At 33.4% G+C, this 16,181-nt stretch overlaps 2 protein-coding genes across 2 annotated transcripts; one reads left to right on the forward strand and one right to left on the reverse strand.

The window, feature by feature from the left end:
- Positions 1–3,872: 3,872 nt before the first annotated feature.
- Positions 3,873–9,749, forward strand: LOC25485427 (cyclase-like protein 2). Its single transcript, XM_013614629.3, has 7 exons — positions 3,873–4,450; positions 4,820–4,864; positions 5,557–5,629; positions 6,556–6,653; positions 8,322–8,392; positions 9,158–9,304; positions 9,399–9,749. The coding sequence occupies exons 1-6, from the start codon at positions 4,051–4,053 to the stop codon at positions 9,281–9,283; spliced, it is 813 nt and encodes a 270-aa protein (XP_013470083.3). The 5' UTR covers positions 3,873–4,050; the 3' UTR covers positions 9,284–9,304; positions 9,399–9,749.
- Positions 9,750–11,201: 1,452 nt separating this feature from the next.
- Positions 11,202–13,775, reverse strand: LOC25485428 (probable diphthine methyl ester synthase). The gene is made up of 3 exons (XM_013614630.3): positions 13,513–13,775; positions 13,339–13,439; positions 11,202–11,389 (listed from the first exon to the last, which is right to left on the reverse strand). Exons 1-3 carry the CDS (start codon positions 13,773–13,775, stop codon positions 11,202–11,204), a joined length of 552 nt encoding a protein of 183 aa, XP_013470084.2.
- Positions 13,776–16,181: the final 2,406 nt, after the last annotated feature.

Below are 16,181 nucleotides of genomic sequence, written 5' to 3' on the forward strand. Positions count from 1 at the left end.
TATTTTTTTTATTTAAAAAAAATACTATAAAACACTACTATAATTTTTTTATAAATAATATTTTTAATATGTTTAAATAATGTCTAGCACAAAAGTAAATTGTAAACATTTTCCTACAAACGTCGTAAACTAAAACGACGAGAAAAATGATTTTAAATAAATTAGATATGTTATGGTTATAGATATTTATATATTCGATCTTTAAAACTATAAATAACGAAATGAATAAATATAATTTTATATTACATTTATATTTGTGTTAATTCATTGAATTTTCACTTTTGTTTTTTACTTTGATAATCAACTAAGTAAATAATTATTTGAAAAATATATATAATTTATAGAATTTTTTTTTGTTATGCGGGCTAACGGGCTACCCGCGGCCCATTCGGGCTAGCCCTAACGGGTACCGGGCTTTTAAGGGTCGGGCTAAAAAGCCCTATTAAAATTCGGGCTCAATATTTTAGGCCCAAGCCCTATATTTATTCGGGCTAAACGGGACGGCCCATACGGGCCGGCCCGTTTTGACAGCTCTACTTACAGCCTTTAAAGAGTGGCCTGATGACACTCGTTAACATTTCCATATTTTTTTTTACCACTGCATTAACGAGAACCTCTTTAGCTATAAAGAAAATTGCAGTTCACACATGTTATAGGACTAAGAAACACCAGTAAAATACCCACTCTGCAGTTAACTGCCGAGGAAAAATAAAACCTGCTGCAGTTAACTGCATAGGAAAACCTCGGCTGTTAACTAGCGAGGAAAATGAAAACCCAAATTAACATCATCATCATCGTACATGTAGCTTTGAGATTTAAGTGAAGTTTTGTTTCAAATTAAGTTTTTTTTAGGAATTAATTGTTTCAAATTAAGGGTTTTCGCGATTGGACATTGCAGAGTTTTGTTTTAAATTAAGTTTTTTTTAGGAATTAATTGTTTCAAATTAAGTTTTTTCGCGATTGGACGATTGCAGTAGGAGCAAGTCCTACTTCTTCTTTCAAACCAATGAAGTGTTCTGGAAAAGAATGAGAATCCACTATTTGTGTATCATGCAATTCATGACTTTCTCCTTCAGAGAACAAAAATGAAAAGCCTCTGTGCCTATCATTTACAACCAAAAGTATCATTATCATCCCTCCTAGTTTGATGGGTTTATGAAGAAAATTTGAAATAACAACAAGACTAATGAAAAAACATACCTAAAGTCTAAATTTGAAGAAGCAAAGATGGACAAAAACTGATTGACAGATATACCCAATTTTCCTCGGTATGTATGATGATGATGATAATTATGGGTATTTGTTTTCCTCATTTTTTTTTTCTGACCCAATTTTGCTCCCAGAGGGAGTCGAATCAGGCGCGTATGAGACATTGCCATTCTCTGTTGCCACTAAGGCATTGTACATTTGATGTTAATTTTCGCATCCAATAATATATATACCATTTTTAAAATCAGTTTCACACACCATGAGACATGAACCATCCAATTTTTCATTTTTGTTCCCTCAAAAAAAAAAATCATTTTTGTTTTTTTAATATAAGTCTTATAAAAAAAAAAATATAGGGTCCCCATGAGCTTATTTCATTTGGTAAGGGATAATGCATAATATGTGGGCACGGACACCTCACTTATTAAATAAATATAGGAGATTTTATAATTTTAATTGGATTATAGATTTTATTTTGAAAAATTACTCGAATATGAACAAAATCTAGATTTTATTTTGAATGTATATATCTTGAAATAATATATATATATATCATTTCGTCGGATAATTTATCGGTGAAAAATATAGATTTCGTCGGATAATAATATATATATATATATATATCGGTGAAAAAAATTATTTTGTCGGATAATTTTTCACCGATAAATTATATATATATATATATATATTCATCGGATATCCTAAATTATCCAATAAAAAAACAAAATGAAAAAACTGGATGGTTCATGTCTCATGGTTAGAGGTGTCAAATGGGCCGGCCCGGGCCCGCGAGGCCCGAAACCCGGCCCGACCCGTTTTTGATTGGGCCGTGAATTCTAGAGCCCGATCCGGCCCGGCCCGACCCGGGTGGGCCATGGGCCAGCCCGGCCTGGCCCGTTTATGTTTTATTTTAAAAATTTATTCACTTTTTTTTATGTATTTTCTTATGTATTAGTTACTCACCATTATTTTTTTGCTAAAATATGATTGGATGGATATAAAAATATAAATAATTTTTACATTAACATTGAATAATAATTAAACTCTAGATTATTCTTTCAATTAAATCAAATTAATAACTTACAAACTGTAAGCTAAATTCATTCATATTTATTAAGTTTATTTATTTAAATATTTTTTTTAAATAAATTTTAAATTAGTTGATAATTTTTTTAAAAAATATGTTGTTTTTTAACAAAAATAAAATGAAATATGGGCCAATGGGCCGGCCCAACTTTTGTATGGCCCAAATGGGCTTGGGCCGAAAAAGCCCGAGTGCATTTTTGGTTAGTTTTATAGGCCCGGCCCAAAAATATAGGCCCATGGGCCGGCCCATGATCCCAACCTATTTTTGACAGCTCTACTCATGGTGTGTGAAACTGGTTTTAAAAATGGTATATATATTATTGGATGCGAAAATTAACATCAAATGTACATTGGTTTAGTGGCAACACAGAATGACAATGTCCCATATGCGCCTTGACACGTGTCAAAATCTGCCATTCCCGCCATTTCAATTGGTGGTAATGGCCCACTACAGGACAAAAAAAAAAAATTAAAAAATGTGAAATTTTCTCAATTTTCTGAATACACTACATGACAAAACAAAAAACGGTTAGTCTTGACACGTGTCAAAATCTGCCATTCCCGCCATTTCAATTGGCGGTAATGGCCCACTACAGGATAAAAAAAATTAAAAAATGTGAAAGTTGGTTATTTATGTCATTAATTCTTATAGGGGTCGGAATTGTTTTGGGAAACAGGGTCAGAAAAAAAAATCTTTTCCTCGGTAGTTAAGAACCGAGGTTTTCCTCGGCAGTTAATTGCAGGCGGTTTTATTTTTCCTCGACAGTTAACTGCAGAAAGGATATTTTGGGGTTTTAGTGGTGTTTCTTAGCCCTATATTATGTGTAAACAACAATTTTCAGCTGTAAAAGACATGAGTTTTTTATTTTATTTTTTAACTCAACCTTATAACATAATTTTCTCTTCAGTAACATTTCGGCTAAAGGAAATTTCTGAATTGTCCAGATTAATCGGTTGGTCTGAAGCTAACTGGTATAGATCTAGGATTTTATTCACCGCATGTGCATCATGGAGAGAATAGAAAAGATGACTGATGGTTGGAGCGCCTCTTCCTATGCTTATACCATGCAAAGCCATTTCTTCCTGAGCTTTGATTAATAAACCCGAGAACACTTTGTACAAATTATAAACGAGTAAGGCAATAAAGGATCCTCTTAGCGGAGTCCACGTCGGGGAGAGAAGCTTTGACACCGCAAACGACACATTTCAAAATAAGATTTTACCATTTTTGTGAAAAACTCCCATTCAATAAGGTCATACGCTTTTCCCACCATGTCTTGCTCAAGTCCCACATAACCTTTTTTTTCGTTTTTTTTTTTTTTTTTTTTACTCATCCAATAATCTAATAGAGCATTATCTTGATTAATCTAGCACTTTGAAACTTTCAAATGATATCAGAAGTATCGATTTCAGTCTATCAAATAAAAGCAATATATCACATGCACCAAACATTTTCCTAATAAATTTAAGCTACAAGAGATTTTCTTGGTAGCAAATCCACGAGAGTTTTGATGTCACTCAACAACGTGTTGTGTTTGTTTGTCGTCTCCTCGGAGTTAATGAATGAAGAAACGCACCGTATGCCTCTCAAAGTCTCAGTCAACAAAAACTACCCAAATCAAATTATCACCTAAAAAACAAAAACAAAAACAAAAACAAAACAATTGCGTGGTCAAATATCATTTCAGTGAAAAGGAAAAGAATAAAAGCGCGAGGGTGGGTGTAGTAAGTAAAAACAAACAACACCACCATACCATGATGAAGTCTCTATCTCTATTCGCGTTTTTCTGTATAATTTCCGTCGCCGCAGCCTCCACCGCTTATCCCTCCGTCCCCGGCCTTGACTCCGGCGACTGTGGCCTCACCGGCGATGAAACTCTTCTCGTTCCTCCACGACGTGAAGTCTACGATGCCGGACGAATATTCGATATTTCCCACAAGTACACCCCTGAGTTGCCGGTTTGGGAGTCGAAGGAAGGTTTAGCAAACTTCTTGTGGCTTGCTGTTAGCATGAAGAATGGCTCACGCGCTAACGGCTCCGCTATGCAGATTGGTGCTCATACTGGCACTCATGTTGATGCACCCGGTCATTTCTATGATAATTACTTTGATGCTGGATTTGATGTTGATTCCCTTGATTTGCGTCTCCTCAATGGTATAACATCCTTCTTCATTTCAATACTCTTTGCAACAATCATAGTAGTATTATGGTCCTGTTTGGATAAACAACTTCCTTATCATAACAAGTGCTTATGTATAGGCTATTTTTATAATAAGCTCAAAACAACTTATGAACATGTTATAAGTTGTTGTTTTCATGAGTCAAAGAGTCTCACAAGTGCTTATTCTGAGAGATATGCTCAAATAAACCGATCCTCAACAATAATTTTAATTATTATTAGTAGTATTCGTTATTATTTTGTTTTCCTATTTCATTTTCATATTTGGAATACATTGATCGTTGATTATAAGTCAGTTAGATGTTGACAAATGACAACTGATACACCAATTGTTCTGTTCACAGGTCTTACCCTTTTGGTTGATGTTCCACGGGACACCAACATTACTGGTATGTGCAACTGATGCTCTTATTTAAATAATTTAATTTGCTGAATTGCTGCATAGTTTAGTTTCTCAATCTCTCACCCGTGTGAATGTTAAGGCTCTGTTTGCCAAGACCAGTTTCTGAGCTTATACTGGATGACATATAACTTATAAGCTCATATGACCAAAATGGACCTGTTTGGTAACAATTTTTTTCTCATGAGCTTATAGCTTTTTTTGATAACCTACTTCAAGTAGCATTTGAGCTTATAACTTATCATTTTTCTTTTCTTCAATTTTACTCTTGTTATCTTAATTGAGTTTTTTTTTTAAAAAAAAATATTAATTAGCCAATCTTTTTGCGTCATTTCATACTTAGTTCAACTGCTAATTTTACATAACACTACAAATTCAATCCCTAGCGTATCAGCCATCTGTTATAAGTTCATTCGCTATTAGCTATCTTATCGGCTATCCACTACTTTTTACCAAACACCTAAATACTCCCAAATAATAAATGTGATAGAAAATTTTAAAATTTCTTAGAAGTTTGAAGTGCTGCTCTCAAGCATGAAATTTCGTGAATACTCTGCTTTCCCATTTACAAACTGTTTTCTGAGCCTTTTCATTTTGAAGTTCTGTTATGAAAATGCAAACTTATCCCCATTACCAGTGGTAATATTTAATTAAAATATTTAAAAATACATCTTTTTTCAGCTGAAGTTATGAAGTCCTTGAATATCCCTAAAGGTGTAAACCGTGTGCTCTTCAGAACATTAAATACTGACAGGTAAGTTGTATAAGTTACATGTGTCACGACTCATGCGGAAGCATCTTCTTTTTGTTTTTTTTTTTTTTTTCTTCCAGAAAAGAAGCTAGTTTTAAGATATTTTTTCAAGGCAGCTTCATTGTTCTTGCATATGCACATAATGTGTTTTGTATTACATTCATATACTTCTATCTTTTGGCAACTGTTTATCACCGAGTTTCAATTTTTGGGTTGCACCTTCTGAGTCATTGCAATTTGAACATGGACTGTTAGCCGGCACATAAGCAATAGTTGCTTCTTCATTTTATCTTTGAGGTTTAAGAGGATAAACCATTGGGCGATGGACAAGGGGTGGGCGGTAGGCAGAGGTTATACTTAAGAACACAATTTGCTAAGTACCAATGATATATTATTCTCATCTGGAGCTTGGAAATGAGATTATAGCTATTGATTTCAAAACAAATTTTGTAAGATGATAATTTTTTTTTTATAGTTAATATTTAATGCATAAAAGGATCAGAAAAGATCCATGGCTCTAACGAGGGAACTTTATGGGCGAAAATGAACGTCACATGACATAAATTTAGAAGCAAAAAAATAGGAGATTCCGAAGTTGCTCTCTAGTTTTTGCAGTTTTGTGAATGCAATTTACCAAACTTTAAGGTGTGTTTGGATGGGGAAGATTGGAGGTGATGAGAGGCAGGGGAAGGTTATTAATTAAAAGAGTTACTATTTAAGTGAAAAGGTTTATAGGTAGTTCTTCTCCTTCATTTTACTACAACATAAACTTGAGGTGTTTGATTTGATTTTGCTATTTAAACCTCAATGATTCATATGTCAGTATATATTACTATAACCTTGTAATTTCAACCTTTAGCTTAGTGATATGTATTTGTTTATTAGAAGTTACAAATGACTTATAGGCAATTTTTTTGTTGAAATGTTAGGCGGCTTATGTTTAAGAAGGAATTTGACACAAGCTATGTTGGATTTATGGAGGATGGTGCAAAATGGCTGGTGGAGAACACTGACATCAAACTTGTTGGTAAGATAGAAATCACTGTGTATGATTCGGGTTGCTTCCTATTTTTTTTTCTTCTCCCGTGTCTTTATTTACTCAAATAATTGGTATCCACCCATAGTTTGCATTCTTAATTTTATTCAGTCATATTTCTCTTTCAAATCAGTCTTCTCCACCTAATAATGTGGGGTCATTAACTTATATACACCGCATTGCGCACTCCAAATTCTGACCATTTCTTCTGCGTTGACTTGGTCTATCTTGTAATTTTTTCCGGCTCATTTTTTTGGATGAAAAGGAAGGGGCAAAGCCCTCTCTACGAAATTAAAAATTAGGTCCATGAAAGACTAAGCCGAGTACACATCTTCCAAGTGGAAGTTCCAAACAAAGAAAGACATTGCATAAAAAATACAACAATTATCATCTAAAGATAGAACATGTTTTGCTGAACTGTTTGCAGGCCCATTTGCTCATGGGACATAGGGCCCATTTGGATTGGCTTATTTTTGAGCTTATGCAAATAAATGAGCTTTAATGTATTATTCATAAGCTTGTCAAGGTAGTTTATGAAAAAACAGCTTATGAAGATACATTTTTTGTTAGTGAGAACTTATGAATTAACATAAAAGCTTATTTATTTGCATAAGCTATTTTTCATAAGCTAAAAAATAAGCCAATCCAAACCGGCCCATAGTTGAAGTGAACGGCATCTATATTCTTGGCTATTTAAAGAATTCTCGCTACCAAAACAGAACGGGTGTAACACAGGACATTTAATGCAGCCTTCATTTGGCTTAGCCTACTTGGTTATTTCCTTTGTTGACCTTTGAGGCTTCCTAGCAAAAATAAGAATAATTGATTCATCTCTAGAATTCCTAGTATCCTCGATTAGATATTGGGTCTGAATCATGACTTGGAGGAGAGAGTGGGCTTTGTCTTTCAAAACTAATTCATTCCTAGCACACCAAAACTTGTCCAAAATAACAGCAAAATACATGGTCCAGCTACTAGAAAAACTAGAATTCGAAAAGTCATTTAGATTACACCAGAGCCATTCCCTAGTGTCGGTTCCAATGAGGTTTGAATCAATATCAATTTGCCTGAAAAGCCTCCAAATCTGCAAAACTTGGCTGCAGTCCCTAAAAAAAGCATGCAAACAGTTTCCAAAACTAATTTTGCAGCGCAGACAAAGATCACTCTCTGTCATCTCACAATACTTCCTACAGATCTTCCACAGAAGCAATGTGATTCTCTCTGGGCCCTTCCACAGTTGGTATTACTCAACTGTTTTATGCTTTTCACATATAATATCAAATGTCAAATATTTTTAGTGCCGCTTGTGGCAATGCATGATTATCACAGACACATTTGTTTTATTTTTTTTGTATTTTCATTATATTTTTTTCCACAATTTGTTAAGGTGTGATTCAAACCCATATCCACCGGCAAACCATTCCTGCATTGTGTGCAAAATATTTCTACTATTATTATTATATATGTTCCTTAACTATTTAGCCCCTCATTAAGATCAGCCAAGCTCTGCCACTTGTCAATACCTATTTAAAATTTACGTTTTAATATCTTGTACAATGGAACAACTTCAGCGGAAACCTTAGTCATATTTCTGCTTCTGTCTTTTCCTAGTGGAAGCCATTTTTGCGCTAATGCAATTTCCGGTGTTGTAATTGGTAGGAGTTGATTACTTATCTGCCGCGGCTTATGTTAACTCGGTAGAGTCTCATCTTGTTTTTTTGGAAAGCAGGGTAAGAAAGTTTTGTCCTCTGTTGGTAGTTTATGCATATTTTACTCCTTCGTTATGCAATTAATTGTTCGTACTTTTTGAGTTGAAAAAACTATAAATAAAATAGAATATGCAAATAGGATCTTGTTGGATGAAATATACTAGTTAATGTCGAAAGTATGGGACTATTCTCTTTTCTTGAACTTTCAAACTTTTAATATTGATAATGGTGGGTTCAATGCTCAAGTGCAGATTTTGTTACTCCTTATGGCAATAAATTTCATTTGGTGTTTTCAAAATGAGTGATGGCAGTATCAATTAAATGTCCTCTCCTCTATCATTTGATGTCTTGTTCAGAGAAATAACTATTTATTTGATCACTTCATACCTTGAGTCGTTAAACTGATGTACTATTCATGTCCACCCGTGACCACAGACCTAGTGTCTTGATAATTTATGAAGTTTATGAAAACTTAGATATAACTATCAGCACTGCTAAATTTCTCTATTCATCGTTCTTACTAGAATTTTATAGCTGATAAGGTTTATCCAGCCTTAATTCGCTCATTTGGGTTCATCTGTTGATGAACCAATCAATAGTAGTGGTGCATATGTATGCATTCTATTCTTGGAGGCTGTTGTCACCATTTGACAAATAATATATAGTTAATCGGAGTGATACTTTCAGTTTTAGAAGAAAGAGAGAGGTTGCTAGAACGTGTCCATTTATTTCCTTGTTTGAAAACTCATCGATGAGCAATGCACTAACAAAGTTCAAATGCATCAGGAAATCATACTTGTGGAAGGCCTTAAGCTAGATGGCGTCCCAGCAGGATTATATTCCCTCAATTGCTTGCCTCTCAGGTTGGTTGGTTCTGAGGCATCACCAATACGATGTATTCTGATCGGATGATGAAGTCCACTGAGTTGCACGGTATGATCATATTTATGTTATCAACCCCCAATTCTTTGAGTCTCGTCGTTCATTTGCATCATCCTGATCCTTGTCATATCAAATTTTGAAACAGCGGTAAAAGGGTGAAATGGCCGCACGATGCAACGTAGCCCGAAGATAGCCAAAGGTATCGACAAGGAGCTTTTTGATGCAAACCAAACCAATATTAATATCTTGAATGATAGTTTTAACTCTCTTTTACGGGCTTATTGTTGTGATATTATTGCTGGGACCACGTTTGCTTCCCATGTCCTTGTGCACTATTTGAACTTGTAGACCTGTGCGCATAAATTCCCTTAAGCTATTGACGCAATAATTCTCTCTTGTAAGCGTTATACAAACATTTATACTGTATATAAGGGAATAATTCTTCTTCCAACTATGCTGTTCTTTTAAGCTATTGACGCAATAATTCTTCTTCCAACTATGCTCTTCTTTTAAATTATTGCATTTACAATTTTATCCTTTTTATAATATTATTTAAATGACATTGAAATATGAATACATTTACTACTATAGGAACAATATTAGACTTTATCAAAACTTTATACATTACAATATTATTTAAATCTGATTGAAATAGGAAAACTTTCACTACAAAACTTTATACACCAAGGTAAAGAGATAAACTAGTTACTACATGTAGTTCCCTTTCAAACTTTCAAATCACACAAACCAAAGAATAAAGAAATGTTTCCAATAGATTGGCAATAGCAAAAACATTTACAAAATTATGAATTCCATGAGTTCCATTTTCATGAATGGAACAATAGATTGAGGAATCAAGCTCGAAAGGCAAGTAGAAAATAATCCAAGATAATCACTTATTCTTCATGCCTTTAATCCTATGTACATTTTTCGTTTTTCTTTGTTATACACACTCTTCTTGGATTTGTCTCTCCTTTTTCTTTTCGCTATGGAATCTCTTTGCGGTGTTAGTAAAGCCAAATAAACTTCACGACTTCATATAAAGTTGGTCCATTTTAATTTTACTCACCAGTTGGATCAACATTATACAAAAATATATGTATATTTTGTTTAAACAACTTATCATGATGCCAATTACAGTGTTGCTCTGCCACTGTGAATTTCAAGCCAAAATGGGTTCACTACTTTGCTGGTTAAAAAGTTGCACGCTAGTAAAAAAACTCTTGCGAACTATTTTGAAACACCAAATAGTTAGAAGCCAGGGCTAAACTACAGTGGCTATTTTGAGGTTTCAAGGAATTAACGTAAAAATTTATTTATTTTCAACTCAAAAATAAGTCAATCCATGTAGCATCATGTTTAATTGTTTTAGTGCATTCTTTTTATCTTGTCAACTCTTTGTTTTGTCTTTCTATTCATTGCATGCAGTGAATAAATTTTGTTAATATATCTTATCTTGTGGCTGTTTAACAAAAAAAAAACTTTAAAAAATTATAAAAGGAAAACTGAATAAAAAAAATTTAGAGGGAAAAACTGAACAACTAAAAACTTATTTAAAATATAAATTATCGAAAAATGTTAAACAGTTATGAACGGTAGACAGGAGTGTTGGATGCATCTTTGCAGGAAATTCTTTTGATATTTTTCTTTTTTCAATTAAGTAACTGCTAGATTTCAAGTGTTAATTTTGTCAGTATTGTTATTCAATCAGAAAAAAATCATAGTGATCTGCAAGAGATTAAATTACAAACCCGTATGCATATATTTTCCATAAACAGTAAAAAGTTAATTTCATCTTCTCCACTAAAAGGGCTTGCAGCAACTCTCGTCGCTGATGCTGCTGAATATTCCAAAAAGGAGCCCAATGACAACAGAATGGATGATTTTGGGGCTCCTTCAACAAAAACCACTTTGCTGACTTTAATGGTCATGTGTCTTGATGTTGTAACTACATCCTGCATCTGTAGAAATCCAGCATTTCTTCCTCCAAAGGATGGGTCTTGCCTTTTATGACTAGGCAATGCAAAGGTGCTCCAAAATCAATCAACTGTAACTGCTTCATTGTTCCGGCTACTACCTTCTGATCTTCACTTCCAATCCGAGCAAACCCAACACACTCAGTATCTTCAGAGTAGGCTGCAAGGCAGTGTGAGATGATATTATTGATTTGATCGATATGATTCGTGTGAGAAAAAAATATATGAAACAATTATCACAGTGAAAATTGTCTTCTCATCAAATAGATAATATTGTAAGAAAACGCATTGGTTCCCCTTTTTCTTTCTTTCTGGAGGAACTTCCATTGTTCAATATCGTAGTTTTTTTTAAAAAAAAAAACTAAAGATGTGCTTATTACGGTAAATTTCTGACAGAAAAGGAAAAATCCATATCAAATTTCAATTATGTATACATGAATATATTAGTACAATCAGGAAAAGCATAATCCATTTCCTGCACACAACAAAATGGGTAGCACTTGGGTGACATAGAGTTGGGTGACATTGGCCAATCACAATGTCACAATGCTTGGGTGACATAGAGTTGGGGTGTTACTAAGAAAACTAATACTAAAAAAGTCCAAACTGAACCAATTAAAGACATACACGAGTAACATCAATTTTATAAGGTATTAATTACTTGTTTTATCAATTATCACTTCAAAATGAGGATATCATACAGTGCCATGTAGCATAAGGAAAATAAGATCTCTTTTCTAATGCTGCATAATTCATAGTGAAGTTGTCTTGATTTTGCTAGTTTTTGAGCAAGCAAGAAGTTGTGAATTTTCTCCTCGACCTTTTGTGGTTTGCACTGAATGAAAGGAACAAACAAATATGTACTTGAAAAAAAAAAAATCAATGCAGACTCTGAGTGAGAATATATGATGCAAAGAGAACGATTGTATCATGTCTTTTTACTTTCTCATACATTTACTCTATGAATGGAAAACAACTTAACAAGTGCGTATGTATTAAATCGATAGAGAAGGTTAATAAGTAAGGATAAGTCAGTTGTATTAGAAAGGAAGGAGTAACATTAACTAAGATATATGGTCAGTGTGTGATTAGCTTATTAAGTTAAGCCAAGCGATACTTGATCACACGTTAACCAAAGAAAGTAACACTTAAATACTTATTTTCAGAAATCTTATCGATCTTGTATCGGTGAACAAGTAGAGCGATGTTTGAAACTTCAAAGAGTATGGCGTTTTAAGACAAAGGCAAAATCAGGAAGGTAGAGAAAGGGATCATGCATGGTTAAAAAATCAATTAATGGACAGAATAATAATATGGCCATGATTTGTCAAAAAATAACATGTGGGTATGGCATATAAAATCAATGAGTTTTAAATAAGACAAGTGAATATGGAAATACTGACCTCTTATTGTATTTCTTCTATTACCGTAGAAGGTGATACATATAAAGTTTGTGTTATTGTGCTGCAACAACCGAAGAATATTATTGACTGAAAACAAACTAAGCAACTCTCTTATTTCTACCAACCTGACCATCTATCTGATAACATGATGTATTATAACCAAAAATGTTTATTCTCACAATACAACAGGTATTTTGATCAAAGAGGACAAGTTTCTCCTTTTTTGCATTGGAAGCCTAAGTCCTTAATTAATATGCACAAATAAAAAGAAACAAATCTTCAACTAGTATACTGAACAGCATTGTAGGAAAGAGAATGACCATTAGTACCCTCTCCAAAGAACCAAGATTCCCCTGATCTATAGCGCACAGCATTGTAGAATTTTAACAAATCGCTATAACGGAGAGGAATAAATTAAGTGTCAGTGTTGTTAAATAGTGGCTATAGTGCATAGCATTCTACTGTGTTTTAGCACTACATGATCAGACTGTTGCCTTGAAGATGTAATTATTATTCCAGATTCAATGCATTTTCTTGTGATAAAATTTAAATCTATTAAGCATTAGTTGATAATTAAGAATAGCAGAAAGTGTGTGAAGTCCCAAAATTCGATTTTGTTGAATCTTTTGATAGAAGCTATCAGGTTTCCATGTCTGAGTAAAAAAAGGTATTGAAACAGTCTCCCCATAACGATATAGCTGCAAACCACAAATCCCAATTGCATTCAAAACAGATGCATTGTGCACTATTTTGACTTCAATTCCCATTTTCTTTGCTCGAACAACAAGAACAGTGTGAGTAGTAGCCCTGGGAAGAATATACAGAAATAAGAAACTGAAGCAAAACAATTAAAGGAGGGTGATATAGCATACATACATACACAACAACAAGGAAAGCAACATGAGAAAGATGAGCTTGAGATAGAATAACATCAACTTTTTCTTCAACCATTTCTCTATCGGCAAGTGTAATGGGTTTACCATATAGTTTTTCTAAGTTGGAGAGGCCTTTTGAAGAGAGGCCGAAGGAGAGGAGGGAAGTGTAAGCTTCCATGTAAACTTTGTCGCATTTATGAATAGCTTGTAAACCTTTGAGAGTGATATCTTGCTCGTTGCCCAATCCTAAACCAATTATGTATAACATTTTTCTACTGAACTATCAAATCAAATGAATTGCAATGGAGAAGAAGAGCTTACTGTCGCAGCGCAGAGAGAGAGGTAATGACACAGCCTGCGGGGAGAGTTTGCTGGCGAGGTTACTGCTCTGAGAGAAGTATACAGAGTTGTTGTGATTAAAAATAAATAAATCAAAATTAGTAGATTTTTGACTCCTATCGTTTCAAAAGTTGTGATTTTGGTCCCCTAATTAATTAAAATACAAAACAGCCCCTATGTATTGGATCTCTGGCCCCCAAAACTACTTTTAACTTAGTTTTCGCTGACGTGGCACCTCACTTAAGGAATGTGGGTGCCACGTCAGCGAAAACTAAGTCAAAAATGGCCTTGGGGGCCAAAATTGCCAAAGATCTAATACATAGTGGTTTGTTTTGTATTTTAATTAGTTAGGGGTCAAAAGTGCAATTAAACCAAAAATTAATGATTAATTAACTGATCATTTTTTTATCTATGCAATTAATTGGTCGATATCGATTAAGGAAGCAAAATGTAAACATTTTATGATTTTAATTTATGGAATTTAAGTGATATATTTTTATCGATGTACAATTATTTTCAAACACGTGAAAAACTGAAAATCATTATGGTTCTCGGTCTTCACTATCAGTTTCATTGACCACACCTCCTTCCTCGACACAACCCATCATTGTCGTCATGTATACTCAATTGTTTTATCACGCAACAACACCTGCCGATCTTGAATTTTTTTTTTTTCTGACCCACTTTTCAAAAAAAAAATTCAGTCTGACCCCTTTTGAAATTTTTTTCCAAAATGACCCACTTTTGTTTTTTTTGTCTTTTAGTGGCGTTCCCGCCACCTGAAACGGCAGGACTGCCTGCCGGTCTGACACATGTCACATCGTGACTGGTCAGTTTTTTTTTTTTTTTTTTTGTCATTCCCGCCATTTGAAATGGGTGGGACCGATTTTTTTTTTCGTTTTTGCTTTTTTTAATTTATTTGAGAAAAAATTTCAATTTTACACCCAGGGGGAATCAAACCAGGCGCATATGGGTCATTGCCATTCAGTGTTACCACTAAGCCAATGTACATTTGATATTAATTTTTCGCATCCAATAATATATATACCATTTTTTAAATCAGTTTCACACACCACAAACCTTCCAGTTTTTCATTTTTTTTTTTTTAATTGGATAATTTAGGATCTCCGACGAATATATATATATATATATATATATTATTATCCGACGAAATATATATTTTTCACCGATAAATTATCCGACGAAATGACATATATATTATTTCAAGATATATATATTCAAAATAAAATCTAGATTTTGTTCATATTCGAGTAATTTTTCAAAATAAAATATGAAATTATAAAATCTCCTATATTTTTTTTTGTCAAATAGCCTAGTAGCTAGAGAAATTTACCTTAAAATCTAAGCTCATGGGGACCCTATATTTTTTTATTTTATAAGACTTATATTAAAAAAAAAAAACTGTTTTTTTTTTTTTGAGGGAACAAAAATGAAAAATTGGATGATTCATGCCTCATGGTGTGTGAAACTGATTTAAAAAATGAACAAAATCTAGATTTTATTTTGAATATATATATCTTGAAATAATATATATGTCATTTCGTCGGATAATTTATCGGTGAAAAATATATATTTCGTCGGATAATAATAATAATATATATATATATAATTTATCGATGAAAAAAATTATTTCGTCGGATAATTTTTCACCGATAAATTATATATATATTCGTCGGAGATCCTAAATTATCCAATTAAAAAAACAAAAATGAAAAACTGGATGGTTTGTGGTGTGTGAAACTGATTTAAAAAATGGTATATATATTATTGGATGCGAAAAATTAACATCAAATGTACATTGGCTTAATGGTAACACTGAATGGCAATGACCCATATGCACCTGGTTCGATTCTCCTGGGTGCAAAATTGAAATTTTTTCTCAAATAAATTAAAAAAAGCAAAAACGAAAAAAAAAATAAAAAAATCGGTCCCGCCAAATGGCGGGAATGACAAAAAAAAATAAAAAAAAAGCTGACCAGTCACGATGTGACATGTGTCAGACCGGCAGCCCAGTTCCGCCGTTTCAGGTGGCGGGAACGCCACCAAAAGACAAAAAAAAAAAAAAAAAACAAAAGTGGGTGGGTCATTTTAAAAATTTTTTTTGAAAAGGGGGTCAGACTAGAATTTTTTTTTGAAAAGTGGGTCAGAAAAAAAAAAATTTCGCCGATCTTAGTCTTGAATACGACCAACCAAGCTATATCAATCAATTTATTATTGCAGCATTACAAAGATGACAAACTAAAACCCTAGAACTTAGTATGTATTTTCATCCTATAAATAAACATGAAAGTAACTTCCACCATATTCACTTATT

The sequence above is a fragment of the Medicago truncatula genome, chromosome 1 (assembly GCF_003473485.1).
Source record: "Medicago truncatula cultivar Jemalong A17 chromosome 1, MtrunA17r5.0-ANR, whole genome shotgun sequence".
NCBI lineage: Eukaryota > Viridiplantae > Streptophyta > Magnoliopsida > Fabales > Fabaceae > Medicago > Medicago truncatula.